The 27,217-nt window shown below is 40.0% G+C and overlaps 2 protein-coding genes across 11 annotated transcripts in view; one reads left to right on the forward strand and one right to left on the reverse strand.

The window, feature by feature from the left end:
- LOC135248277 (neuronal-specific septin-3-like) overlaps positions 1–1,960 on the forward strand; it is an 80,500-nt gene extending 78,540 nt beyond the window's left edge. For all 6 annotated transcript variants that reach the window (XM_064322730.1, XM_064322729.1, XM_064322733.1 and 3 more), the window contains one exon: positions 375–1,960. In XM_064322730.1, coding sequence (XP_064178800.1) covers positions 375–534 — 160 coding nt within the window. In that variant the 3' untranslated portion in view covers positions 535–1,960. The remainder of the gene's footprint in view (positions 1–374) is intronic.
- Positions 1,177–27,208, reverse strand: LOC135248278 (F-box/LRR-repeat protein 16-like). Of its 5 annotated transcripts, none has more exons than XM_064322738.1 (7): positions 27,140–27,208; positions 17,413–17,576; positions 14,216–14,879; positions 8,933–9,441; positions 8,493–8,577; positions 8,291–8,354; positions 1,177–8,177 (listed from the first exon to the last, which is right to left on the reverse strand). In XM_064322738.1, exons 3-7 carry the CDS (start codon positions 14,870–14,872, stop codon positions 8,029–8,031), a joined length of 1,464 nt encoding a protein of 487 aa, XP_064178808.1. In that variant the 5' UTR covers positions 14,873–14,879; positions 17,413–17,576; positions 27,140–27,208; the 3' UTR covers positions 1,177–8,028. The 5 variants fall into 5 exon arrangements, with proteins under 5 accessions (XP_064178808.1, XP_064178805.1, XP_064178810.1 ...); XM_064322735.1 differs by lacking the exon at positions 27,140–27,208 and adding an exon at positions 26,482–26,806; XM_064322740.1 differs by lacking the exon at positions 27,140–27,208 and adding an exon at positions 19,224–19,280.
- Between the last annotated feature and the right edge of the window lie 9 nt (positions 27,209–27,217).

A 27,217-nucleotide genomic window follows, 5' to 3' on the forward strand; every position in this document is an offset into this window, starting at 1 on the left:
ATTAAGAAACCAAAGTGTATATAAGAAAATACCCTTAAAATAAAACCACAATTTGATTACAAATCTAATATTGTGGAGTACATATCTAAATCAAGTAAAAATGTTTTTGTCCCAAACATTATTGAGCTCACTGTATAGTAAATCATTAGTACTGATGCAAGCACAGGTGTGTACATGTACACACATTCACACAAACCAACACAGTAGTGATGCCCGATGTCATTTATTTTAATTGTAATGGTGCCATAAGTAGCTACTATGAATAGCTCACACCCACTTCTTACTTGTCTTGAAATCTGTCACCAAGGTACATAATGTGCTTATTGTGTATTCTTTTGGACATTCTGTACAGTTGCATTCCCTGTTTCCTCCAGGTCTCACTTGCAGGATTTAAAGGACGTCACACACAACATCCATTACGAAATCTACAGAGTTCGGAGGCTCAATGAAAGCAATGTAAACGGATTAGGACTTTCACCTCTGACCCCAGTGAACGGCACCGTGGACAAGAGTGACGCGGAGAGCAACCTCTGAGAACGAAGGGAGGAAATGGAAGATGATTCTGATTACTGCTCTTCCGTCTCATCCCTCTCTCCTGCCCTCTTCACCTCTTCTATACGAAGGCCACTGTGCCACACCCGCAAAAATCGGAACAGAAATGCTTGAAACAGAAATGTTGCATTGGAGAGAGCGTTGAGTGTAGAAAATATGAGTAAGTGTCTCTTCCCTCAGTTTGTATGTATAGACATGCAAAGGCGTATGTACGTGTGGATCATGAAGTCTGTTATGGCTCGGAGAAAATAAGCAGTGGCCAGAATTGAAGCGAATGCTGACCTTCAGTAGAAAGTTATGGAAAAGGATGCTTCGATTGCAGCATAGCTTTGTGCCCGTATAGACGGCACATCATGCATACAGTAACTTCTCATAGCTTGTGGCTATGACTCCTTATAGCCTTCCTGTATGCCATCTAGATTGAGACCTATTGAATTGTAACCAGTAAAAAGACTGATGCAGGGGAAAGGGTTTTAACTATGGCTTCTAATCTATTTACATCACATTTTTAGATCAAATGAATACAGCGTAATGCTTCCTCTAGTTGTCTCTTTGACCTTGAGAGGTTCCAAAACATTGAGGTTAATTTGAAAATGTAATTCTGTTGCTTTTTTGTTTTTGTTATATGATTGCTTTAGCCATCGCAGCTGTTGAATTTCTGATATGTCCCTGAAAAATTCCATTAAAGCTTTGAAACCAGAGATAATGAATACCAATAAATTTTGATACCAAGATACAAAATACACGAATGACCTATTATTTTTGTACCCATTTATATACCAGTGATGACAGTATGCCTGGTTTATTGTCATACTCAGGGCTCACACGCGCACACACACACATACATGCACGCACACAGATTCATGTACGTGGGCCTTAGTTATAAAGGGAGATACAGATTTACAAATTGTTTATGTTTTACCTGACTCTGGTGACTGTCAGACCTTTTTTTACATTGGACATCAAATCTCTGAAATAGCGTCATCAGCGAATTCATTCAAAATGCTCCAAAAGGATGAAAGAAAGTATATGACCTCCGAATGAACTCTAGCCAAAAGTCTTGTAATTGCTGGTATTCCTAGTGATCACAAAGCATGTGTTGGTAAACAGTTCAGTCCTGTTCAGGTTGTACATTATTTGACCCTTGCTCTTCAGGACAAGAATATGTCTGCTCTTTGTCCAATGATACGGCAAGGAGTGTTCTGGAATGTCTCGGCTAAAAATATGACCACACTTTACTTAGCTATTGTACAGCCTGTTTTTCCCTGTTTTTTGCTATTTTCTTTTGTTTTCTGCCTGTTTTATATTGTACTAACAGTTCAAATGTGATTTTTATTTCTCAATGTTTAATAACAAAATGCATATAAAACACAATTTGTGATTAAATATTAATTTCACTGTAAATACATCATGTTGTTCCATTGCTGACTCTCCTCCAATTCACATCTCGGTCATGTCATATTTCACACAGGAAGGCAAACATGCAAACTGTTAAACATTCATTGAATTTGAAATGACCATAAATAATGTGTTCCTTTTATGTTTAAATCTCTTTTACTCAGCCCTATGCATCTACCCAAGCTTCAACAGCAGCTGTGTTTGACTAATCCCATAAACCAAATGGCATCAATTTAGTAATGTGCAACAGCCTGAAAGTTGTGACCATTTTTTACACTGAAATATCTTAATATCCTAAAATTTACATTATTTTTCCAAGTTGCCTTTTTCTCTGCAGTCACAGCAAACAAACTCAGGAATGCAGTGCTTATTCAGCCAAATCTATATTGTCTTTTCAGTAGGTGGTGCTGTAGGATAAATATTTTTGATATTCCACATCATGTGATTAGACCAACTGCAATGTGCAGCAACCAGTGGATGTATTCTGATAATCATGACTGTCCCAGAGGTTCAGTCATTCTGCTTTCATCACACAAATAAAGATGTCTCAATTTCTACGACTGTTTTAAAAACACCTTCATTTTTTAAGTTCAATACTTCGTATTTTTCTTCCAGAAATATGCGTATGCATAACAATCCTAGGCAAAAGAAAAGATGCTTAACGCATTTTACAGCAATAAGAAGACCCAATTTACAGATTCATAAATCACAGCTACCTGCACACAAATTTCCACTGTTGTAAATATTACATTTCTCCAAACTGTAAATGGAGTAGCTGTAGAACCTGAATGGGTACAGTGCTTAGCTTTAATTGACCAAATAAAACAAAGACAATATGCATGCTGTAGTGTTTTGAAATGAAAGATGACTCGGTACTAGTATTTTTGTTCAACTTTTACTAAAACGGTGCAGACTGCAACCAAACCATTTCAAAACGACAACGCTCGTCTGACAAGGCACTGCAGCCATGAGAAGAAATGAATAAAAAGTCATCAAATAGATTTTCACCACAATAGTATTTACAGAAACTAAACTAAATGAAACGAAGCAAAACGAAATCAATGAAGCTCATGACTTCTTTGTCACAACTGAAAGAAAGGAGAAAAGAACCAAATGAATACATCAGAGTAATAGTCAGAATTTGGCATTGATGGTTGACTTTGCTGTTAAGCCTACAAGACCAGTGTTCCAGACCAGGCTTTCATTCCAGCTGCAGAACTCGTCCCTATCTATTGCAGTCACATAATACATGTTGGATATATGCTTTATTCATAAAATCTAACAGTTGCATTAATAAAATTGTACAGAGGGTTTTAGGTGGGAAAAACAGTTATTCCCAATGAAAGTATGAAATCGCTTGAATCCAGTTCATTACCATAAACTAACCACAGGTGAGTATCACATTTTCTGCTGTACTTGCTGCACGGTGAGTGGACAGAAACTGTGAAGAACTTGGCTTTAGAGGTTCACGCTAACTCTAAAACCCACTTTTACAAGAAGTTACCAGGGTAGAATTACAAGACATCTTTCTGTTTGGACAACGAGCCTGAAGATCAGAAGCTTTTGATTTTTCACTTTGGACCTGCGCCGTCACAGACGTGAACAGCAGATATTGTAATTATCACATACTTGCACTGAAAAGTGACATCTGGGTTAACGCCCAATAGATGTTTCAGGGATGTGGTCAACAGCCTATAAAGAACATAGCTGCTCTGCAGGGGCATTAATAATACGCTTGCTGCCATTGATTTGCAGAAAAACAGATGGGCTTCTTGTGGGCCACAAGGGATCTGCATTATGAGCATACTGGACATGTCTTTCATCAGGGCTGCTGTGATGCAACATCGCTTTTTGCCTGCACTGCATAACTGACTGTTGAGGTGTTTCCTACGGATACAATTTGTGTAATGATTTAAAAGACTTAATTTGGACAGTATGTCTTCCATTGGATAATCAAATGTTGGAAAGGAAGGGAACATGCAGGTTTTTACATAGTTAAATGTGAATGTGAATTTGTCCAGAAAATGAATGCGCACACAGGTTAATTCACCGATTGTTTGAATTAGCATCCACACCATTAAGCGCTTACAGGTTTAGTATCATCAGTAGAGTTCTATTGTGAACTCCCTGCAGTGCTGAACGTCTAATAAGGTGAACAACTGGATTCCGGGTAATGGCTCCATATTCTATGTGCTGTAACAATTCCTGGTCAATTACAGTGCAGTTCCTGGTCAATCCTAGTGCACAATAAGCTGCTGCACTTCTGGCTTGTACTTTCATCTTTACTGTTTGACTGACTTCACTAGTAGGCAAATACATCCGGAAATGCAGGATTATAAGTCTGTATATCAGGCACAATCATTCTTTCCTTTTTCTTTGAATCATCACTCTAAAACAGACCATCATCAAATATATAATATATTCAAACAATGCAAATAAAAAAAAAAATTATGTTCAAAAATAAATAGCAAATAAATTCCACTGTGGCCTTTATACAGTATCCTTCAGCCAGTATGGTGGCCCCTCTGAGCAGTATTTATATATAATTTTTTACATTTCTTTATATGTATACCTTTAGTTTATATGTATGTCTTCCTGTAATAAATGTTAGCACACAGGCAAATAATTTGTGGGGGGTGGGAGTTAAGTCAAAAACAAAGAAACTGACTTTATAAGAAATATAAGTTTCAGTTAATGAGCCTCAGCCAAGCCTTCATCCACTTCAAAAAAATGTTCTGTTCTGTGTCGAATACGCCAGTGCCCAGGTTTGACTGTCTTGAAAACCACTAGCAAAATTCATTTCTAATTGTTTGGTCAGGATCTCACATTGGCACCAGTGGAATTAGTTATCTCAATTCTGACAGAACTCAGCGGTGATACTGACCAACCCAATCTACTGAGATTGGGGATGTGTAACTGCAGAAGAACACGGCACTGTCACCTGACACAGAGATACCAAAAATCCAGATGAGCAAAAATGACTTAAGCTACATTCCTACCTTCAGCCAGAGGCTGCTGAACCTCACCAATGTCACAAAAGCCAGTTCTAGCAGACAGTAGCAAACGGCCAAAACCTGCTCGTGCAAGCAACAGATTACACTCTCTCTCTTCCACTCCCTCCCTCGCCTGCTTGTTATCAACAACACCATTCAGAAAATACAAATATTGCATGGAGCAGTGATTGCAAACATCACCGCTTCTGCATAATAGCTCAACTGGTTCAACAGATGGCGAAGTTGGATGACAAGCAAGGAGCGAACGGCTTGATGAGAACCATATCTCTAAAATCCATTTCCCCACTGTTCCATTTTATCTTACAGCCAACCAAAAAAGCAATGAGCTGCCTCAGCCCAAAACTTCCTCCAGAAATAAAAAAAATGACTTAATGAATGAGCAAATAAATAAATAAATAAATAAATAAATAAATAAATAAATAAATAAATAAATACTTCTCAATAAATATACATGTACATCCATATACAGGCAAATAGTTGGAGGACTCAATCCATCAACAAATAAACGAGCAAAAGGAAATGAAGGAAGAGGTTGACTGAGTGGGGCTGGTACCCTGATCCCTGCTCTGCGCTGCTCCACTGCCTGTTCAGAGGAGCCCAGAGATGGCTCAGATTTCCGAAGCTACTATCTTTCCACAGCAGAAACCCGAAGACTCGGAAATAAACATGCCTACACTCACAAACCTTGCTCTTGCCAAGCTGATCTCTACCAGCACAATCTGAAAGCCTTCTGACCTGCCGCATGACTGCATTTAAAATCAAACTCACCCAGCAGAAACCAAGAAACCAACCCGGGAAATGGATATTTCAACCCCACACTAATGTGTTCTGAGACGCATGCCTGCTGATCTATCATAAAGTTTAACAGGCCACTGGCTTTAAGCTGATGGAGTCAGTAGCATCCCTTCCATATTACATCACTGATAATTAGCCTACTGAGAGCAGACTCAAGATGCAGCACACACCAGAATTAGGCCCTTGCTACAACTTACAACCTCTAAGTTGAATTTTGACGTTTGAAATTTGAATTTGACTCCACCACATCCCTCTGATTAAAAAATAATGCAACAGAAGCAGACCTTCCAGGAGGAAAAAAATGTCAACTTTGCGGCATGAGCTGCATGCGTCTGCCTGAAGGCTCAGCATGGTCTGCTAAGAAACTGATGGTGGACTCAGCTACAGGCTTTTGTGTTCCCTCAGACACCGACTTCCTCAAGCAACGGGGGCCTGTCGGCGTAGGTCAGGTGTGAACAGAGGAGACGAAGAGAGCCAGAAAAAAAATCTCAGAACAACGCATAGCGACAACAGTGCAAGAAGAGATAACACAAACTGCAGGGAGAAGAGGTGGATCTCCAAAGCAGCTTACGCCCCCTACTGAGCCGAGCAACAGAGAGGAGTTTAACTGTACCGTACCGAGTGCGAGTATAAACTAAAAATAAACTGAAGAGCTGCAGGTACAAGAGGACTTCTGCTGGAACAGCGAGCCGAGTGAAAAAACAGGAGCCCGAAAGCAGGCCCAGGATGGAGGGTCGCAGTACTGCAATACATCTGCAGTGGCTCTGAGCCAGTGAATCGCACAGCCTCTCACAGTGGATTCCCTCCATTATCCTTCCCTCTTCAATATTCTATGAGGACAGTATATTCTCTTACTCTTCTGAAGGGATTTTACATAGTTCACTCCCATCAATCAACATACATCTGTATATATGTGTAAATGTATCATTAAATAAGTTATTAATTATATATTACAATGCAATACAATGCAGTGTTAGTATTTTGCATACGGTCTCAAAAGAATACGGCTGACGACATGTGCTTACACTACTGAAACAGTAGTTACCACCCGCAGCACAGCTAATGTAAGTGTTATGTACATTTGGCCAGGTCACAAATAAGTAATACAACGTGCAGTTTCTTCCCCTGAAAATGTTTCGCCCGGCTCTCATAAACAGGCAGCACTGGCAGCCAAAGAGCCCAAAGAAAACAAAGTGTGGATTCACCTTCAGCTGCAATAGCATCAAGACTCAAACCTGCACACAAGCCACTAATATTGTATGATTTCAAACATGGAATGAAAACTGTATCACTTGTAAAGGCCAAGCCGGGCGTGTTATTCAACATTTACAGGGTACAGTCCCCTTACGACCACAAATAAGAGAGAGCAGTAAGGCAGCCCCCACTCCTTCCCCTTCCCCATCCAACCGGCCGGTTTTCGCCACACGGACTCCGCTCCCCCCCCGGTCATCCGCTTCATCGCGTCGAAGTCGACCCCCGGGCCCTTGACTGCACCGATCCTTTGGCGGTCGACCTCCAGCGGAGGAGGCGTTCCGCTTCCTCCACAAAACCCCAAACTTGATTGCTTACCACAAATGCTTTATATTCATCCCGTTAATAAAAAATAATATCTAGAAAAATAATGTTAAAAAATGCATGACAACAAGCGAGTAAGCGTGCAGCCTGGACGAAAAAAATCTAAGTAGCTGTTTTTTTTGTTTTAGTATTTTTTTTTGTATTTTTAAGACAGAGACAAGGGGGAAAAAACCGTCATCTTGAAGAATGCGAGAGATTGGTCGCTGCCATTCTCCTAAGCCCTGTCCCCACCCGCCCCTTTTCTCTGGACACCCACAACCAGGACGGGACCCTGTCAGAGGAACCTGTACACACTTTTTAATGAGTTGAAAAAACACCGAATGATGTCACACCAAAGCCAAGTTTCACTGTCCCGCGAAACCGTCGCGTGTTTGTGTATGTGTGAGCGCGCGCGTGTGTGTGTGTGTGTGTGTGTGTTAAATCCGGTCTGGTTTAGTAAGACGCCTTTCCTCTGGGCCTTCTCTCATCTCAGGTTTTCTCTCTGCACACAGGCCAGTCAGTCACGACCCTCTCATCTGTGCCTCCCAACGTCCCGCTCTCTCCGGTCAACTCTTCCTTATCCGTGACAGCTTTTCTCTTTCCCCTTCAGGCTCAGGACAGTATCGGTTAGGTCAGCGTTAATTTTCTATTTTTTAAAGTCGACTGAAGGAGAAGGATTTGGTGTTATGATGCAGCGCTCCGATGCATCCTCTCACTACTCGATGACCATGCAGTGAGGCAAGTGCTGAGAGTAGTACTTGAAGAGTTCGGCGGTGGCTCCTGGGCAGTTGGTCAGTTCTAGCTCTTCGAGGTCCTGAAGCTGAATCAGGCCAGAGAGGCCTGTGGTGGTCAACAGGGGGCAGCCTAGGACAGACAGAGAAAGGACGTTACATCAGGAAAGGAAACCATCACCAGGAGGATGCAGCACCTCAAACCTGTTGAGCCATATGACCATGAAAAACAAAAAAGGAACAAACCTGCAAGAGACAGAAGACGCAGGCTCTTCATTCCAAAAAGATGCTGTAAGCCGAAGTCCTGCACCTGCAAAGATTGAAGAGGATGAGTCCCTACAGTCATTTTTGTCTGTGTGAGAGCGCGTCACTCTACCAGTCACAGGCAGAGCAGGGAAACTTCATCTGAAGTGAGATATGACAGCTATGAAAGCTAGGAGGGCTGTACCTGGCAACACCATCTCAGGTAGAGGCTGCGCAGGGAGGACATGGTGGACAGGTATCCCAGCCCTGTGTCCGTGATGCGCACACACCTGAAACACAGACAGACACCACAGGGAGAAGGGGGAGGTTAGGACCAGGAAGCACACCTGCAATTGCATCATTAAAGAGGTGACCAAGCCCTGGGCACGCCGGTTTCTGTTTTTTTCCCCAGACTGCAACTCAAGAGGCTAGCTAAGGTAAGTTAATTACGAAGCCATCTGCTTTAAAGGATCAAGTGCCAAGTAGCAACAAAAACCAGCCTACCCTGCGCCCCGCCACGACAAGGGTTGCCCATGCCTGCACTACGGCATAGATCTTCAAAGCATTCGTGGGGGTTGTGTGAGAAACAAGGCAAACTCAACAAGGCAAAACTCCAGCCTTCCCCTGCCTTTCAGGGAGACTCACCGGTCAAGCACCAGCTCCTCCAGCTTGTGGAGGTCGCAGGCGATGTACTCCAGCGCCATGTCGGTGATGCGCGGGCACCAGGACAGGTCCAGGCTGCGCAGCTTGCGCAGGTTCTCGGCCACCAGCTCCACGCCGTCGTCGGTGATCTTGGAGCAGCCAGAGAGGCTGAGGGCGGTCAGGTTGGGCAGGCTGTGCACCATGTTGACCACGCCGTGGTTGGTGATCTCCCAGCAGGAGTGCAGGCGGAGCGTGTGGGTGGTGTAGCCCTGCTTGGCGGTGAAGTAGGCCATGGCCGTGTCGGTCACATGGTAGGCCTGCAGGCTGAGCTCCGACAGGTTGGGCAGCAGCTGTGAGATGGCGGCGATGGCGTCGTCCGCAACGTTGATGCAGTCGCTGACGCTCAGGGAGGTGAGTCGCGCGTTGAGGCTGGACCACAGCCCTGCCTCTGTGAAATCATTACAGCCCGACAGCTCCAGGTGCATCAGGCCCTGCATCTGCTCCAGCATCACCTGGAGGGCAAATGGAACATCAGCTGCCTGCACTGCTCTCTTTCAAAATATAAACTTCATAGTCAACAATATCCGTATATAGTGCCATTTCGCTTCATTTTGTTTTTAATCCCTGCCCCCAATCATCACTGTAGCAGTAATACTAGTTCACACAAATATGTGTATGAATTAAATCATGATATACGATCTTCATTGGTGAATTACATAGGTCGTAAATCAGAAATTCCACAGAGATACTGCCACACCCCTTGAAGAGCCCAAACATCTGTTTTCTCTCATTAGACATGGGAATAAAGCCAGAAATAACATTGATCTGAAAAATGCTTAAGTAGTTGCTAGCCAGCACAGTGCATCTGAATCTACCCTTAAGTTATCGCCATGGAACTGCGGTTCCCTTGACATCTCTGAAGAATGCTGACAGGCCAGCCTTCCTCCACACATGCCAGCCACAGGGGAGACAGAATGCTGTAGTTTCCTCCTCTGCATGTTTTAATACCATGTGCAGCAGTGGATGGAATCAAAACATTTCCCTCAATGGTTTCTTCCGTGGTAAGGATTTAAATACCACTTTGGTACAGAATCTCTACTCCTCCCTGAAGTTGCTTTCACTCACAAGAATCAATGCATATAACATGTCTTTGGCATAGAACAACCGTAACATTTTGGTAGGATTTTTGGTAGGAAATCTGCATAACAACTATTGAATTTCTGGACAAGTAGTGTCAAAACAGGGATTTGCAAACAACAACAAAGCCAATGGTTGAAAACATAATTTAAACCACTTTTTTCCCCCTCAACCCTGGGATAGTGAAAATGCATTCAGATCAGTATGTCAATCTGACTGCCTACACATTTTAGCATTTGATGTTGGGGTCTACAAAATGTCAACGATATAGGCTTGCCGCGGTGTTTTGTTTAACCGTGTTTAACAATGGACGTGCCTACACCGGTGTAATTACCTCCACAATGTCAATACCAGTTTTGTAATTTTGTAAATAAAATTTTAAAATAATTTTTAAAAAAGAAATAAAAACGTGCATTTTCAGAGCTTCAATATTGTCTTTATTAAGACAGTATAAGTGCATATACTGTAGCCCACATGTCCTTATCACTGATCAATGCAGGTCACGCATCAGTTGCCGAGCAGAGCTCTAAATTAGATTGTAGGCCTATCGTGTAGTAATCGTGTTGCACTGTCAAAGATAGTTAACTTAATGTTTTAATTTGTTTATTTAATTTGTTACATTTTTAAAATGTTGACGCCACTTTATTTAGGCCATTTTTGTTATGGCTGTACCAGAAGGAAATTAAATTTAGGCTATTTATAACCAACATTAATTCCCAGGTATTTTACTTAAAATTTTTATTTGTAAGACTTTTGTTTTGATGTTGCAAAGTATTTTGTGAATTATAGAAATTTGAGCGCTAAACTTGAGTCTAGTCTCATGAGGGAATCCGGCAGGCCTTCCTAACAGCTAAGGTTGGTGATTCTGATATCAACAGAGTCTTAGAGGGAAGTCAAAATAGTAACACTGTGACAAGCCTACAAATACATAAAGACAGGGGGTGCAGATAGCTTTTCCCCACAACAGAATCAAAACAACAAATAACACCTGTCAGTTTTGGTAATTCACTTTTTTGTCAATATCAAAGCATGCTAACAACCAACACAAGAACACAGAGTACGGAACTTCCAAAATGGACTCTCTCTCTCTCTCTCCTTGTGCGATGTGCTAAATGTGCAGAATGGACCCCAGGCGGAATGTATTCACATTAGGGTCTTACAACAGGAAGATATAAAAGCCTAAGAGAGCCTTAGGCTTCTGCCCAACGTGACCAATGTCTGCAGCATATAGCCATTCATTTTCTGCCTCAGCTGAGGTCTCCTACCAACTGCACAGTTGAAATCTGGTAACGAACATCCACACATGGACGGAAATTTGTCATTGGAACAGCTGCCGAATAATTGCTGGATAAGTACACAATATCCTGGATGGATTCAAAGTCTTATGACTGTAAACTTGCTGTGCAAGGACTGAAAATGAGAGATGTATGTGACAACTGCAAAGTAAAGTACTGTGCTCTTCTACCCCCATATTCATACTGAATCATTATTGGGAATTCTTTTTATTCAGATCTCAGAACACGGTTTTAAACTGCTAATTAAACTTTTTTCCCCAGACTAAACAACACATATTCCCAATTTAATGTGTTCCCTTAAAATGTGTTTCACGCATAATTCTTTGAAACAAAGCATTTTTTCAGGAAAGGCACTTAAATACACTGTTTATTTTTGTTGTTATACAAAAATCTGATCCATAATTACTGTAACCTTGAAATGTATTTTTTCTGCAGAAATGTACTGTAATATGATTTCTAAAATCCTGACTAAAATGCTTGCCCACAGCAAATTTGGTATCTGCAATTCACTGTGCTGGCTACACATCAGGATATATTTAGAACCAGAATTACTGCAAAATGTCAAAAGCAATGAAAGGGTAAAAGGTTTAAAACAAAATAACCAACAAACACAGTTGCTGGCCAATGTTGTCAGATGAAATAATATTCAATGAATTAACTTTCAGTAGTTGCAGTGTTTAGACGTGAATACACCAAGTCTTTCCAAAACTGTGACATTTGCCTGACAACTGTCTTATTTAAGTTCGGACATAAGTTTAGATCTATGGCATATGATGTAATGTTGCCACTGACAGCTAAGTTTCTGTAGTTATCAGAGGGCTCACTGCAGTCAAACGCAGTGTATTTGTTCTTTGTGTGCTGAATGGTGTCTTTGCCATCGAATGTCCTTTGAATATGCCAGTGCCATGTAATCAATGAAATAAATCATGTAACTGAACCCCTTTGGCCTTGTGACTCAAACGGCTCTTCAATGCATAACATTGCAATGGAACTGATGCCCATTTTCCTGGTGTCCATTCACTACTTTTACAATAAATTCTTGGGTTCATCAATTGCAAAGGGTGACATTGTTTCACTGGTGAAGATGACAGCAATCCTCTGTTTGGTTTGGTATGACTGAAAATAAAGGCACTTTCAAATGAGGCCTTCTAATTTGAATGGAGCTGCAGACCTGCTATATATTCAATAAGCTGCAATGACTGAATGGGAGAAAAGGATAATTAGGGGAAAACTGAGCCAGTGAAATGTCTTCTAGATATATGTCTTTTTATATCTGTTTATAATTAATAACTTGAATGTTTTTGGTTCTCAGATGATTCAACAGTCATTCATATTTCAGATATATTATGTTGAAGGAGTGTTAAAGTCGTTTGTTAAGAAATGTTGCATTCCATACTTTGCATATTTCACACTAAACGCAATCATCTCATCCTATCTTACAAATGATAGCCATTAATTAATAATTAACCAACACCATGACAATAAAAAGTGCCTCACCAATAGAACCTAAGCAAGGAAATACAAACATATTATGTTGCCCTCTAGAAAATTTTATTATGATGTAGATCAGAATAACATAAGGACAGCACTATTGACTATGAGATAACCCTCTTTAAGTATACACAATAAAGTACCTAGGCAGATCTCTTTGTTAAATTGCATGTTCCTCATAAAATGTGACCAAATGACTGGTTAGTGACCTGAGCAGTTAGTTCATGCAAATTAATTCAATTAGGTCCCACAGATGGAGCCTAACAAGCGACTGACTTCACCCAGTGGTGTTTGGATTGCTGTAGTGGTAAAACAAAGACTACGGCAGCCTGACATATTCATTTGAAAAACTACCAGACAATACAGAATGTTCACGGGTCATAAATTGAACAATGTGTGCACAGAATATTATGTTTGAGTAAAGTGTTTCTGTCTTGTTGAATGAATATTTGCAACAAGGAAAAAACAATAAAATAACTTCTTTCTTCCTCTGTTGCACCTGGAGTTTTTTTTCCTTGTTTAGACTGTTTTCCATTGTATGTGTGGGTGTGAATGTGCATGTGTGTGTTATACAAAATTGCATTCACTTAATTTTTGATATACAGCAAGAGTTCTGTTCTAAAATGAACATTTAAGTCATCTTAGAGAACCACCTGTGGCGCCCTTTGATTGTGGTAACCTTATGGCATAATTCTCAGTGATTTAGTTCATCATATTATGCAATCAAACACCTTTTGTATTCACTCTTAAAAACACTTTCAGAAAAGGAGTAAGCACAAACCTGTGTGCTTGGACTGTACAGTACAAGAGCAGGAAAGCCCAGTGTTGAAGTGCCAGAAATGTTTCTGGTTTCTGTTTGATCTAAGCTTGATTGCAGTTTGATCAATTATTAATAGTCTAGGCCAGGCAATCCAGAGCCTGGTGAAATGCTGACTACCTCGGCTCCAGCACACTCACGTTTGTTCATTACATCAAATAACTCATCCAATCATGGAGTTTGGAGGGAGCGAAAACCATAGACATCCCTGGCATCTCAGAACTAGGGTTGCCTACCCCTGCAGTACCATATTCACAGATTTTCCCCATTTGTAGGAAGCTCAAGAAAGAATGGCAGGAGTCTCCAGTAAAGTACACTCAGTCTGGTGATTGAACTATTAATACCGTGTGCCACATTACATAAAGTTAAAGAACTGCTATTTGGATTCACTTGCAATTTATATACACAGTGAGTTATTGAAACCATCCCACATAAGGTTGCAAACATTCCAGGCCAACCAGTCTTCGAAAGATGACTCTCTGTTGTTAGCCTTCAACAAAACACAAATAAATAAATATCTAAATAAATATGATTCACAGAAGTTACCTCCAAACCAGCGTCTGTGATGGTGGATCTTTTCAGGCTGACGGACTTCACTCCCTTCTTGGACAGGGGGTAGTTGTCGATGAACTCGCAAATGTCCAAGTCGGAGACGCCCACCAGGCAGAAGGCATGGAATCCCCTCAGCGCAAAGGCCTGCAGGCTGACAAACTCCTTCTCCCCATTGGGCAGGATGGCATACAGTTCCTTGGAATGCAGAATGGGCGTCACACCATCCCAGAACTTGGGCTGGTACAGCACCTTCCTCCAGGTCTTGCACACCTGCGCCAGAACGCACTTTTCGGCAGTGGTGAAGTACCACAGGAGCCGGTTCAGCACCTTCTCGTCCAGCACCAGCTGCCTCTCCAGGGACGGCTTGCAGAGCTTTTGGCGAGGGGGGAAGTCGGAAGTGGGGGAGCCGGCGTCCAGGTCGGACCCTAACAGGGAGGCAGCCGTGGGGAGGGGCTCCATGTGGTAGGGGAGGCTTGCGGGGAGCAGGATGGTGGGCACCGAGGAGGACTGGCACAGGCGGTTCTTGGCAGCTGGAGTCCCTTTGGTGATGCTGGCAGAGCCGAGGCCGTTGGGCTGCGGGGGCAGCTTTACCAGGCCATTCCTCGGCACACAGGAGGACTTCAGGTCATTGGGAGCAGACATCTTCAGCATTTATAAGCTGACAGAACAAAGAACACAAGAAGACGTCGGCCCTGAGGCTGAAGAGGTTTCAACTATATACTAAACTGGTATTACCACATTCAAGAGACTGCAGATTAAAAATGGCAAGTTCACTTATTCTGAACACTGATCAGGCAACAGGAGTGAAAATAAAAGAACGCATCTCAGAAAAGAGGGCCTGATCTGGCGTTAGACCTGCCTCTGGGAACTAATGAAAATGTCTGTTGACTCACCATAAGCACTGACTAGGAAAAAGATCAACTCAAATGATACCTTATCAGGCAATCATACAGGCACATTGAATTTTCACAATTTCAATAACTACTTCACACCATTATGCAAAATCAGAGCAGGTCAGATTATGCCAGGAGCTTGATGGAGCTATACTGATTCAATGACATGTAGGCAAATCTTTCATTATCAAGAGAGTGCATTTACATACAACACCAACTACATCAGAGTGAAAATGAGGGATAATGTCAAAGCAGCAGGTTACAAACTATGAGTAATCCATAGAGACAACATGAAAGTATTAGTAAGCGGAGCTGAACAATTAATTACAGTTAGTGAGGTTACATAATATCATTGGCTTTTAGCCGTTTAGGATCATACAACAAATCACAAACAAAGGGACTAATACCACGAGGCCTTTTCAGATTACACTGATATCCTTCATCTACCCTTTTATATGCTGGTGCAACCATGCTAAATCAAAATAACCTTGTGGCCTTACGATGCCATTTACAGTTGCAACACGGTACAGTACAGTACTCTATATGAAATGTAAGTGTACCAGGGTGTAATCAAGTTTTCAAATAATTCTGCAAAATGGAGAAGAGGCATCCAAAAACCCAGAGATTTATCCAAAATAGAGACGTCCTGCTAGATCTACTTTTAAAATATGTGATGGGTGAGTGAACGGGTGTGCATTGGGGAGGAGTTTATGTATTTACATATTTAGCCTCAGATATCGCTTTTCCAAAATTCAAACACTATGTACACACATCATCTGTGCTGTACATTTCATAAAAGGATTGGTAGACAATAGATATAGGCTACGGACTTGATTTTGAATGTTAAGATTTTATATAGGGCCTATTTCTTTTTTTAACAAATGCTACATTTTTTATTAATAGCTCTGGATAGAAATACACCAATGCTTTCTTGAAGACAGTTATTTAAAAAAATAAAGAAAAGGATTTATCTTCACTCAACACCCTTTCTTTTGTTCATTATTCAAAGTGAACTAAAAAAAGTTGTCTAGTTTATTGATAAGATTAGACATTCACTAACTCAATTTGCACTGCAAAAAAGGCGGCTGGTTTTTGTAAAGCTGCAATGTTAACAATTGAAATTCAATTATGTAACACAATATCTAAAGTTCTGCCAGCCGAAGGAATTGTGTGCGTCTTTCAAACAGATTTAGTCAAGCCATTTCACTGCAGTCTAAATAGGCTAAACAATGTCGATGTTAAATTAAGCCACAGATACTCTAAACTTACAAAACGATATTTACATATCCATATTACAAGTTTTTTTTTTTTTTTGCATAATCACATTTGAAAAAAACAAATAAAGATCCGCGTGTACTGTACATGGGACAATGGTATATTGTAGTGTGGCACAGGGTGTGCGTTAGGATATGGTTACATGTGGTGACTGGTTAGGGGAGCTACATCACTTTGTGGAAAGGCTTTCTAATTCACTTCTGATTTATGATCACTTTGTAATGATCCCTTCCAAAACCGTGGCAGTGTGGGGAGGCACTAACATTCATGGCAGTATAACAAGGAAAAATTACATTTCTTAGAATTAGAAAAAAAAAACAAGAGAAGGCAATTAGTGTTATATAATACGGACTAAAGACAGACATATCTCAGAGAACAACAGCGTATCCCATTTGATATCGATTGCTGTTGTTCTAATTTTGTTGTAATTTTTGTAAATCAAATGCCAACAAAATCAGCATAGCATCTGGTGATTTTTTTGCAATAACTAAATTGCCTGTCTGGATTTAATGACTACTTGGCTAATGCCTTTTACATTCTAAAACATATACCTCCCCAAACCAAATAAGGTAGCCGTTAGCTAAGGAATAAACAATCGAGGGGGGAAAAGTAATAAAAAACGGCCAAATCTATCAAAAGCGCAGTGATGTCATTGTTATTATATAGATGGCAATACAGCTAGCTTCAACGTTAGCTAGCATCCCCAGAAAAGCATCATCATAGTATCGATAGCTATATAGCTAGCGAATATAGCATTATAATGACATTTAGCCAAACCGATATTATCGCATGGCATTTGGATAGTGATTATCAACTGAATACGCACGATTGTTACCAGATAACGATTTTTATCATCTTTATTTATTTGCTTATTTAAAAACAGATCATCATCTACAAGAGAAATCAAATGCTTATGTCACGCATCTGCCGCAGCAGTGTGGGCTATGAATGGCTGCTCTACAACAGAACAAAAAGACATCCTCGCGCAAATGTACACCCCTATGGTTTGCTTTGTACTCTTACCGTCAACGATACCCCGATAGTTTCTGGTGAGTGTTGATCAAGTATATTTAGCTCCTGGCCTGAGGGCTACTTGAAATCTCCATGTTATAAGCATCCACCGGGAATCGCGGAGATGGTTTTCTGGGTGTTCGATGGCTAACTACAGTAGCATCCAACAGAAGACGCTGAAATGAAGAATAGCGGGGAAAGAGAAAATAAGAAAAATATCAATACATAATTAAAACAGGTATTTAAGCAAAGTTTCACTGTTGCTGGTTGAAACGGCTGAAATCGGTAATGCATTTATAACCTCAACTAATCCAAGAAATGACTTCAAGCACGAGCCGATATCAACATACCCATTGACAGCGGAACACAGAACAGCCCACTCTTAAAGAAGCAGTGCAAATTTGTATTCATCCATGTAGCCTGCTGTATCATGACATGAGCTTTGCCGGCTCTATCAGTGCAACTGTTTGATTATGTAATTCGATACATGCCTTGCATGTACCATTTTTAGATTAAATTTCGTGATAATATGCATAAATCCTGATCGTTGACATAAAATTAAACACAGCAATAGTTACATTACTGAAATGTACTGCATTGTAAGAAGTTGAATATGGAATGTTGAATCAGCTGATTAAAGAGCTTCATTGTGCATAACTTTCTGTGCCCATTTACTGAGCTTCATTGATTATTATTTGAGTTTGTTTAAGCAGAACTGCATTTTCTCTACAAAGGGATAGTTAAATTGTATCATACCACATATCTTGACAGACAAGACAACACAGGGTACTGTTCGAGATAAATCATTGCACTATCAAATATCTGCATTTGATTTTTTGTTTTTCTTTTTTATGTTAAATTTCCAATTTGGCTTGCAACCCTTTATCCGTTATATATCCGAACAAGGACTACACAAATGAAGTGGTGGCCTAAAATAGTTCAGGTTTACCAAAACACAGTGACCGTGGTTAGTCTGCTCTCCTCATTTCAGTAATTTCACAAACATATTTCCCACTTCTAAAAGAACTAGATATTGTAGACTCACTACTAAAGCCAATATATTCACCTGATGTAGCTTCACGTCAAATCATTGTGCTTTTCATCATTATTTTATAAGTAGGACCTCCAGTTTGTCTCCACCATGTGTGCTGCAGGGATTTAAACCTGTATTTCAATGGTTATCCTCCAGGAGACCCCATAGGTACTCCAATGGCACAGTCAAGTGACTAACTGTACAACTGAATTTTTAATTGAGACATTTATGAAAACATTTAGTTGATCTAATATGGGGAGAGTCAGATAGGAAAGTGACCATGGATGGAAATAAAAATGTTATGGAAAGGGCATCCCCTTTAAAACTTGTCTGGACATGCCACTGCTCTGCATTAACATTGCCCAGCAATGTGCCAGGAGTTCACAGTACAGTAGTAGTCATCTCATTGCCATTGGCACTCTAGTAGCACTGTGTGGCCTGTCGCATGAAATATAATCACTGTCTGTCATAATTCTGAGTTATCAGGGGGTACGAATTCATATGCAATGCTCCTTGCATGGGTACATTTGTTATAGTGGATTATCAGATTTTGTGTAAACTTAAAACCCATTTCAATGATCAATATTAACAATGAAATCCTGGAGGGTATTGCTGTGTGGATTTAAGGATTTTGGGCAGGTGTGTATGTTCTCTGTCTCAAAGACAAAGTGCAGATCTCAAATGGAGTCTTATGTTTCTCTTTAAGTATATGAATCACAACAAGGGCTTTAAATTGTGAACATGGGATATAAGTCAACAGCAAGAATGGCTTATTATTCAAAAATTATACCTAGGAATCCACATGCCACTGATTTCCCCCAGGCCCTCTCTGCATCATATTGACATTCTTCTGAAATAACCCTGTGAGTAAAAAGGTTACTGACATTACTGGAGCCAGCAGCCTTTATGAAATTCAGAATGACCCCAAGTACACAAGAGAGTCGAAACAACTGTTCAGAAATAGAGCCTTGGTTTCAATATTGAATTAGTGATGAATGCATGACTTGTTGCCACTCATTATGAGCAACAAACACATAGTGATGTCCATCCAGCCATCCATTATCTATACCTGCTTACTCCTGGTCAGGGTTGCAGGAGGTGCTGGAGCCTATCCCAGCATGCATTCATCTCTATTTGTATGTTTTAGCGAATATAATTAGTACCTTTAAATTTGAGTGTAAGGTTATCATACAATATTTTATTAAGTTCAATATTCAAACATCACTATATAGGGCGGCATGGTGGAGGCAAACACAGAAAGGCCCCGGCCAGGATTCAAACCTGGGACCTTCTTGCTGTAATGCAACAGTGCTACCCACTGCACCAGCATGCCACCCAATATAGTGATTTTTGAATATAAAAAGGAACATGCATAAATTCATTGGGCTTTGTCCATTGCAGTTAGATGCTGGTCCAAGGGTGAACTTATAAAATATCTTATGATAACCCTACGCTCAAGTTTAAAGTCACTAATCATTGTTTGAACTAAAACATACAAATAGAGATGAATAAACATATGGGATAAAACAGAATATGTATATTGTAGTATGGTGTACAAAAATATTACACATATTATACTTTCAAAATAAAAATTCATAAGAACATCTAATGTTACCTGGGACATCATATCCATGATGGACTGATTTATTATCAGGAACTATATATGTGTGCCAGCAAGAGAGGAATGTATTGGTTGGCAACCAATGACATAATCAGTGCAGCAAGTACACAGTCAACAGATCAACACAATACTTTTCATGACTGAATAAATGTAATTTAAACACCATCAAAATCCAATTTTAACAGCTAAGAAAAATGAAACAAATCAAATGGCCTCGAAAGGTTGCATTAGTCACAACCTGGACAACTCTTGAAAAGAAATTGTTCAAGAAAACAGCAGTAGAATAAGAGAGTGCAGCACTGCAGCCATCCCACTCTTCACATGGTTTCTCTGTCAGTCAAAGTTGCCCATCATATGCTAGTACAATATAATTTAAGCGTCTGCATAAAAAGAATGCAGTTCGGAAAATGACATCAAAGTCTTTTTGGTGAAAGCTTACTGTTATTTTATCATGTAAACTTTACAGTATCACTTATAGAGGAATAATGATTAATAATGATAGAGGTCTTATGATTCTCCTATACTAGGTTCCACATTTCCATTTCCATTAAATTCTTCCAGTAGACTTTTTATTAATTCAAAAATGAAAAGAAGTCCCTGGTTTTGCCGGGTGCCTCATCCTGTTAAGTTATTGTTCCTGTGCAAGGCATACAGCCTTAAAGGCATACTATGCAGGATTTTTACCTTGAAAATATTATAAAATAACCATGCTCAGTCATATCTATGTTGCACTGGAAATCTCTGTCTATGTGCACATTTGCCGAATCTGTGCTCCTCTGCCTGTATTTCTTATTCTAAAATGTGTTTGGGACATTTCTGGATGTGACGCTCTTTTCTGTGTGGGGATAGGGTGGGTGTAGTTACAGAGCCTGTGGGATGGGATCAGGCTTTAGCACAGCATCTGTAGCTAACTAGCTAGCTACTGCAACGGTGGAGGATGAGCTTACAGGACTCTTTCAAAAACCAGTAAACTTTGTAATTGTCTTTTCTAAAAGGAGACAGCTTTCAAAAAACAGAGATTTAAAAATAAAAAGGTATAAAAGGCTGATATAAAATATAAAAATGGAGGTGAGTGGGCAGGATTGAGACAAGGTTTATTGTAAAGACAGGACCACAGCAAGGCTAAAATTCCTGCATAGGATTCCTTTTAAAGCATATAAAGGAACTAGAAGAGAGTGGAAGAGGTGAGGAGGTGAAGCATAGGTTATGACTGGAAACAGCCTCTACTGTGCACACTGAGCACAGATGCTAAGGGCAAAAGATTGTGCTGCCCATTGAACCCCATGCTGAACCAAGGCTACTACTGGGAGTGATTGCAATTGCAGATTGATAGGGGCTGGGGTAGCAGTGGATTTTTTCCCCTTCATTTGAAAAACTGAATGAAATGAAATTCATTTTTAGTCTTTTGTAATGCCCATATCACTTCACCCACTCTCAGTGCAAAGCTGATTTGTGATGTGTTTGGAACTAATTATTTAAAATATGGTTTAAATATGGCCAAAATTATATCCTTTTGTATTTCTGTAACTGCACAGAATAAATGCTTCATATTTGAAAGCTGGCTATTGTTTACATTTACAAAATGCTGCGTATCAAAGTAATTAAAACTTCCCTCGACTGCTGCTTAAATTAAGCTTTCATGCTTGATGGTATCATAAATAACTTGTTTGTTTTAGATACCAATAAAAATAAACAGCACATCCTAAATGTCTCATCCTAAAGTTATTTTAATGTAAACACTATCTTTCCAGAATGTTAATTTTCAAGTATTCCTGAGTCATTCGCAATAAAACTGTATGAGGCAAACAATGCCTGGCTGTCCAGTGAACTTTTTCAAACTCCATTACACAGTGGTACATTTTGGTTAAGTGACCAGTGTTCCACAATGTGCCTGTTAAACAGCATATGGAGTCAAACTAGCAACCTTCCTGCATCTCATAAAATCCTTGTTGGAAAAAAAGACACATAATGCTCCTCCTAATTTTTGAGACACATTTTAAAACCCAGTGAATGTTTTGTGGCTGCAGAATGGCAGAGAAGGCAGTAATTAAATGTTTCCAGTGTTGTTGGCAGGGATGCAGTGAGGATGTTTGCCTCATGGGGGGTGCGGGGGGTGGTGGGGGGTGTGGGTGCATGGCCAGCCACTTTTCTGTCCCTTTTATCCTGCCTGTAGGGACCAGCCTAGTTAGCAGTGTCAGTTGGTTTTGCTGATGACATGCAGCTACACAATAGCACACAGGGAGCAAATGTAAATTACAGCACTGTCAGAAAGCAGGATGGGACTGCACTTCAGCCAGATTTTTTGTTTTTGAATCAGCATTAAGGGCTTTTCCCTGGAGTGGGTGGGCTTGGCAAAAAAAAAAGGTTAGAGCTGCATACAAATCTGCAGGCCTGAAAACATTTTTAATAATCTCGGTCCTCTCTTTGAATGTGCAGCTCGGTGGCTCTGAGACCTGGTGGCCTTTGACCAGAATTCCCAATCTTTGGTCTGGAGGCTGGGAGGCTGCCCACAGCAAACTCCCATTCCTTCCAGAGGATTAATCTGCTGGCAAAACCGAATTCACTTCTCAACAACCAGATGAGCCTGAACATTCTAAATCTATTTTAAGCGCTACAAACACTACTCAGAAATACACAAAACGCATGGCACCAGGTTTAAGACCACAACGGGTAAATACTCTTTTCTATACACATAAGCCATAAATTGGAACAAGTTACCACTGTGTATTAAAAATACCATAAATCAAGGCAGTTTTAAGACAAAGTTAAGGCCTGGCTAACTGATAGCATTTCCCTGTAATACACTGCCTACTGCATTAAGAAAGTGTTTGCAAATAGTGTATTTGTGTGTTAATTGTAATGATGCTGACCAAACCAATAATAACGATTGCATGATGTTTGAATTAGATTGAATTTCATGGTTATTTAAAGTATATGGTATTGTGAATAGCGCACTTTACCACTCATGACTACAATCACCTTGCCATGAGCACTTCTATCAACATGAACCACAATGGAAGTATATCCATGACTTTACTGTGTTTATCCATGGCAATATTTTATGAATGTATCTTTTATTCATACTTTTTAAACTGTTCCATAATGTAAATGAAACATGGCCATGCACAATGCAATTCATTGTGTGGCACTCACACACATCAAACAAACTCTGAGTAGTGGAAACACTAACAGATTTACCCACTCCAAATGGTCAGCAAAAAGGAGTATTAATTAATAAAAGGAGTCATATTTAAATATTAGTAGAGCATTTATGTGTACTGAGATTACACTCTTCTACTCTGTCTACCAAACAACAGTGGCGCAATGGAGCAGATCAATAAATGAACTATAAGTATGAAACACTTGTAAGGGTGCCATTTTGGACACCTGTCATGCCACCAGATGAATGATGGACAGCTCTATATGTACATGATTGGTTGGGCAGAATTCAAGAAATTGTTTGTATTACATGTATGAAATTCAAAAACTAATGAAAATTTTTTAAAAAAAGGTTGTTCAGACTGTACAGGAGCATGCCACAAGTGCAGGGCCCTGTAACATAAACATCACAGATTTATGCCTTGGAAGTGCTGTTAGCTGATGGCATAATAGGATGATAAGATATCCTAAAGCACCTAATATTTTTACAACAAAGGGCATGTTTGTGAGCATTAACATTTTAGCAGATGTGCTCAGTTTACTACACAAGGTCATACAAATATTCACATCACAAACAGTACATTAAACCTCATCAAACTGGCTGCACCAGACAAACAGCAGAAAGCAAACATCAAAGTAGGGCAGGAAAATCATCTATGGCAAACACTCAATGGATTTTCTTCAAGATCTACCCTACAAGTCTATGTGTTCGCATTTTTGGCAAAAAAAAAAACATTTGCGGCACATTTGAAGACAGGTACCGTAAATTAGGGGTGTGCAGAGACGTCATTATCTGTATCTGTATCTGTTCAACCAACAAAATGATCTGTATCTGTATTCGGATAGAAGACAGGAAGTGGGCATGGTTTATACCGGAAGTCACGTTAAATCAGGCAAATGCTGTATTTTCTAACCTAATATTCATAGGCAATGCAATTGCTGTGCCTTCAAAGCATCAAATTGATTTAATATTGACATATAATTATGAAATATATTTCCACATCCTCATACTGTACCTTTCATCTCACTCTCTCTGTTTTATTTTTAACTAAACTATGTTTTATAAACTGTCTGAACCTCACCACCACCACCAAAGTGCATCTTGGTCACATCTGTCCAAAAGACCTTTTTCCAGAACTCTTCAGGCTATTTTACAGTAGGTACTTCTTTGCAAACTGCAACCTGGCCATCCTGTTTTTGTTTACATCTTGCAGTGTAGCCTTGTGGTTCTATTTGTGAAGTCTTCTGTGGACAGTTGTCACTGACACACCCATGCTTACCTCCTGAAGTGTGTTAATAGACAAATGCATTTTGCTTAAACTAATCATTTTCATGTTCATGTCTTTATTGAAAACACTGTCTAAACATTCACAGTTCAAGCTGGAAAAGGTATCTCAACCCTTGTATCTAGTAAGTGGTAGGACCTCTTTAATAGCAATATCCTCCACCAAATGTTTTCTATAACTGCTACTGCACAATGGTTAAGAGAAGTTTTGGATCATTCTTCCTTACAAAACTGCTTCAGTTCATTGATATTTGTCAGATTTCTTGCATGAACAGCCCTCTTCAGGTCATGTCACAACATCTCAATAGGGTTAAGGTCTGGATTATGACTTGACCAATTCAAAACCTTAATTGTATTCTGTTTAAACCATCCTGTTGTCAATTTACTAATTTGTTTTTGGTCATTGTTTTGTGGCACCACACAACTTCTATTCAGCTTCAGGTGACAGACTGCTACCCTGACATTCACCTGTAAAATTTCTTGATGCAATTTGGAATTTTGTTCCCTCAATGACCGCAAGCTGTTCAGGCCCTGAGGCACCAAAGCAGCCCCAAACCACCATGCTTCATGGTTCAGATAAGGTTTTGGTGTTGGTGAGCAATGCTTTTCCCCTGCAAACATAGTGTTGTGCATTTCTGCAAAAAAGTTAAACTTCTGTCTCATAGAACATCCAGGTGGTCTTTTGAAAACTTAAAATGTGCAGAAATGTTTTTTTGGAGAGCAGTGGATTCCTCCGTGGAGCCCTCCCATGAATACCATTCTTGTTTAGTGTTCTTCTTATAGTGGACGCATGAACCGAGACTTTAGCAAGTTCAAGAGATTTCTGCAGGTCCTTTGCTGTTACCCTAGGGTTTTTTTTGTCCTTCTTTAGCATTTCATGCTGCGCTCTTTCTGTGATTTTTACAAGATGCCCACTACTAGGGAGAGTAGCAACAGTACAGAATTTCCTCCATTTGTAGACAACTTGTCTTGGTGTGGATTGATGAACACCTAGGCCTTTCTTATTTCCAGCTTTATGCAATGCTAGTTATTCCTCTAAGGTCTTCAGAAAATTGCTTTGATCAGGGCATGGTTCACATGAACAGATGTTTTTGAGAAGAGCAGACTGTCAGTAACAGAATTTTGTGCCTTTTTTGTAGGGCAGGGCACCTCCAACTCACACCTCCAATCTCATCTCATTGATTGGGACACCTGACTGCAATTAGCTTTTGGAGAAGACATTAGCCTAGAGGTTCACATACTTTTTCCAACCTAAACTGTGAATGTTTAAATGATTCATTCAGTATTGACAACAAATACACATATTTGTTTGTTATTAGTTTAAGCAGATTGTTTGTTATTAAACTAGATGAAGACCAGACAACATTTAATGGACAATTAATGCAGAAATCCAAGTAAGTCCAAAGGGTTCACAAACTATTATATATTTTATATATACACAATCGTGTGCTGTTTTAATGCACCAATATTAAAAATGAGTGCTTAATTAAAATTTCACTATGATATTTTTTTAATTATATGGGCGATATGCATTTTATAACCGTGTATGGACAACGTAGGCTACATGTGTACATTGCGGACAAAGTTAAAGCGTCAGGTAAGAAATGTCTTGTCGGCCTGGTATAATATAAAGGTGACATCACATTCGGTAAGGGGGAAGTTACGTAATGTTTGAATTCCTAACGCCACCACGACAGAAAACAAACCAAGTATGCGGATATTTACACGATTACCGTTAGTTATACTTCGTATGAACAGTTGGTCTACATATTTAACGTGAATTTTAGCCTACGACAGATTAAGCACGGTCAATTTTATCTTTCAAATGCTCACAGCCTGGGCAACACAGCCGGTGCAATCGTCTATGTGCATTCTAGACACGTGAATCATCTTGTCTTCATAATATGCATCTGCAGTCCGAGGCTCAATCGTAGTTTACGAACCACATAAAAATCTATCAGAGAATATATTTGGTTTTCTTACCTTGCTTCTATAGCATAGTATGCTGACAATTCCATCCTATGCAAAGGTGGCCACTGTGCGATTTAATCGCGTTTTCCCCATAAACTCGTTGGAGAAGCCAGGTGAAATAATTTGAATTGCAGCTGCCCTACTCGCAAAAGCTTACATTTGGATGTGTTGTGGCACTGTAAAGGCCAACATGCATTAACATCTGTGACCGTTTCTGAACTGAAAAACGGAAACACGTCCTAAACAAAAAGCTGCAAGGAAGCCACAATGCCGTCTACTCCTCATTCATTGAATGTCCCATCACACTCAGCCAGCCTCTCTTACTTTCTCATTCTTACGCGAGCGCAGTCATTCGTTAGTGTTCGCAGTTAAGTAACTAGCACACTTAAGATACCATGATCATATATTTTATGTAGTTTTTTTATTTAGTTAAGAACTTCTCTTTGTGTACGTGCACGAAGATGATAATTATGCATAGCTCAATGAGTTACATGCGGATAGATAGCCCATTATTCAATTGTAAACCTTGGGTGTAATTATCAATTGCCGAATGTTATTTTAGCTTTGACATATATTCGGTTTAAGATTCGATTTGGAAACCATTGTTTGCATTTGTCTGTAGAGACATGGATGTCTGCTATGGGTAAGAAACATTAAACCATATATTTACCAGGTACGTTTACTTATTATGCACTGTGCATCTCGTAGCCGCTGCTACAAAATTGAACGAGAGGAGACTGTGCTTTCT

This window comes from Anguilla rostrata, chromosome 2, assembly GCF_018555375.3.
Source record: "Anguilla rostrata isolate EN2019 chromosome 2, ASM1855537v3, whole genome shotgun sequence".
NCBI lineage: Eukaryota > Metazoa > Chordata > Actinopteri > Anguilliformes > Anguillidae > Anguilla > Anguilla rostrata.

What these genes read in the sequence shown, in the direction of transcription:
- LOC135248278 (XM_064322738.1), bottom strand. Translation starts at nt 14,872, where the DNA reads ATGCTGAAGATGTCTGCTCCCAATGACCTGAAGTCCTCCTGTGTGCCG. An exon ending in GAGGAGCTGGTGCTTGACCG is followed by an intron (nt 8,578 to 8,932) that starts GTGAGTCTCCCT and finishes TCTGTGTTTCAG; the next exon opens with GTGTGTGCGCATCACGGACA. An exon ending in GCGTCTTCTGTCTCTTGCAG is followed by an intron (nt 8,178 to 8,290) that starts GTTTGTTCCTTT and finishes TGTCTGTCCTAG; the next exon opens with GCTGCCCCCTGTTGACCACC.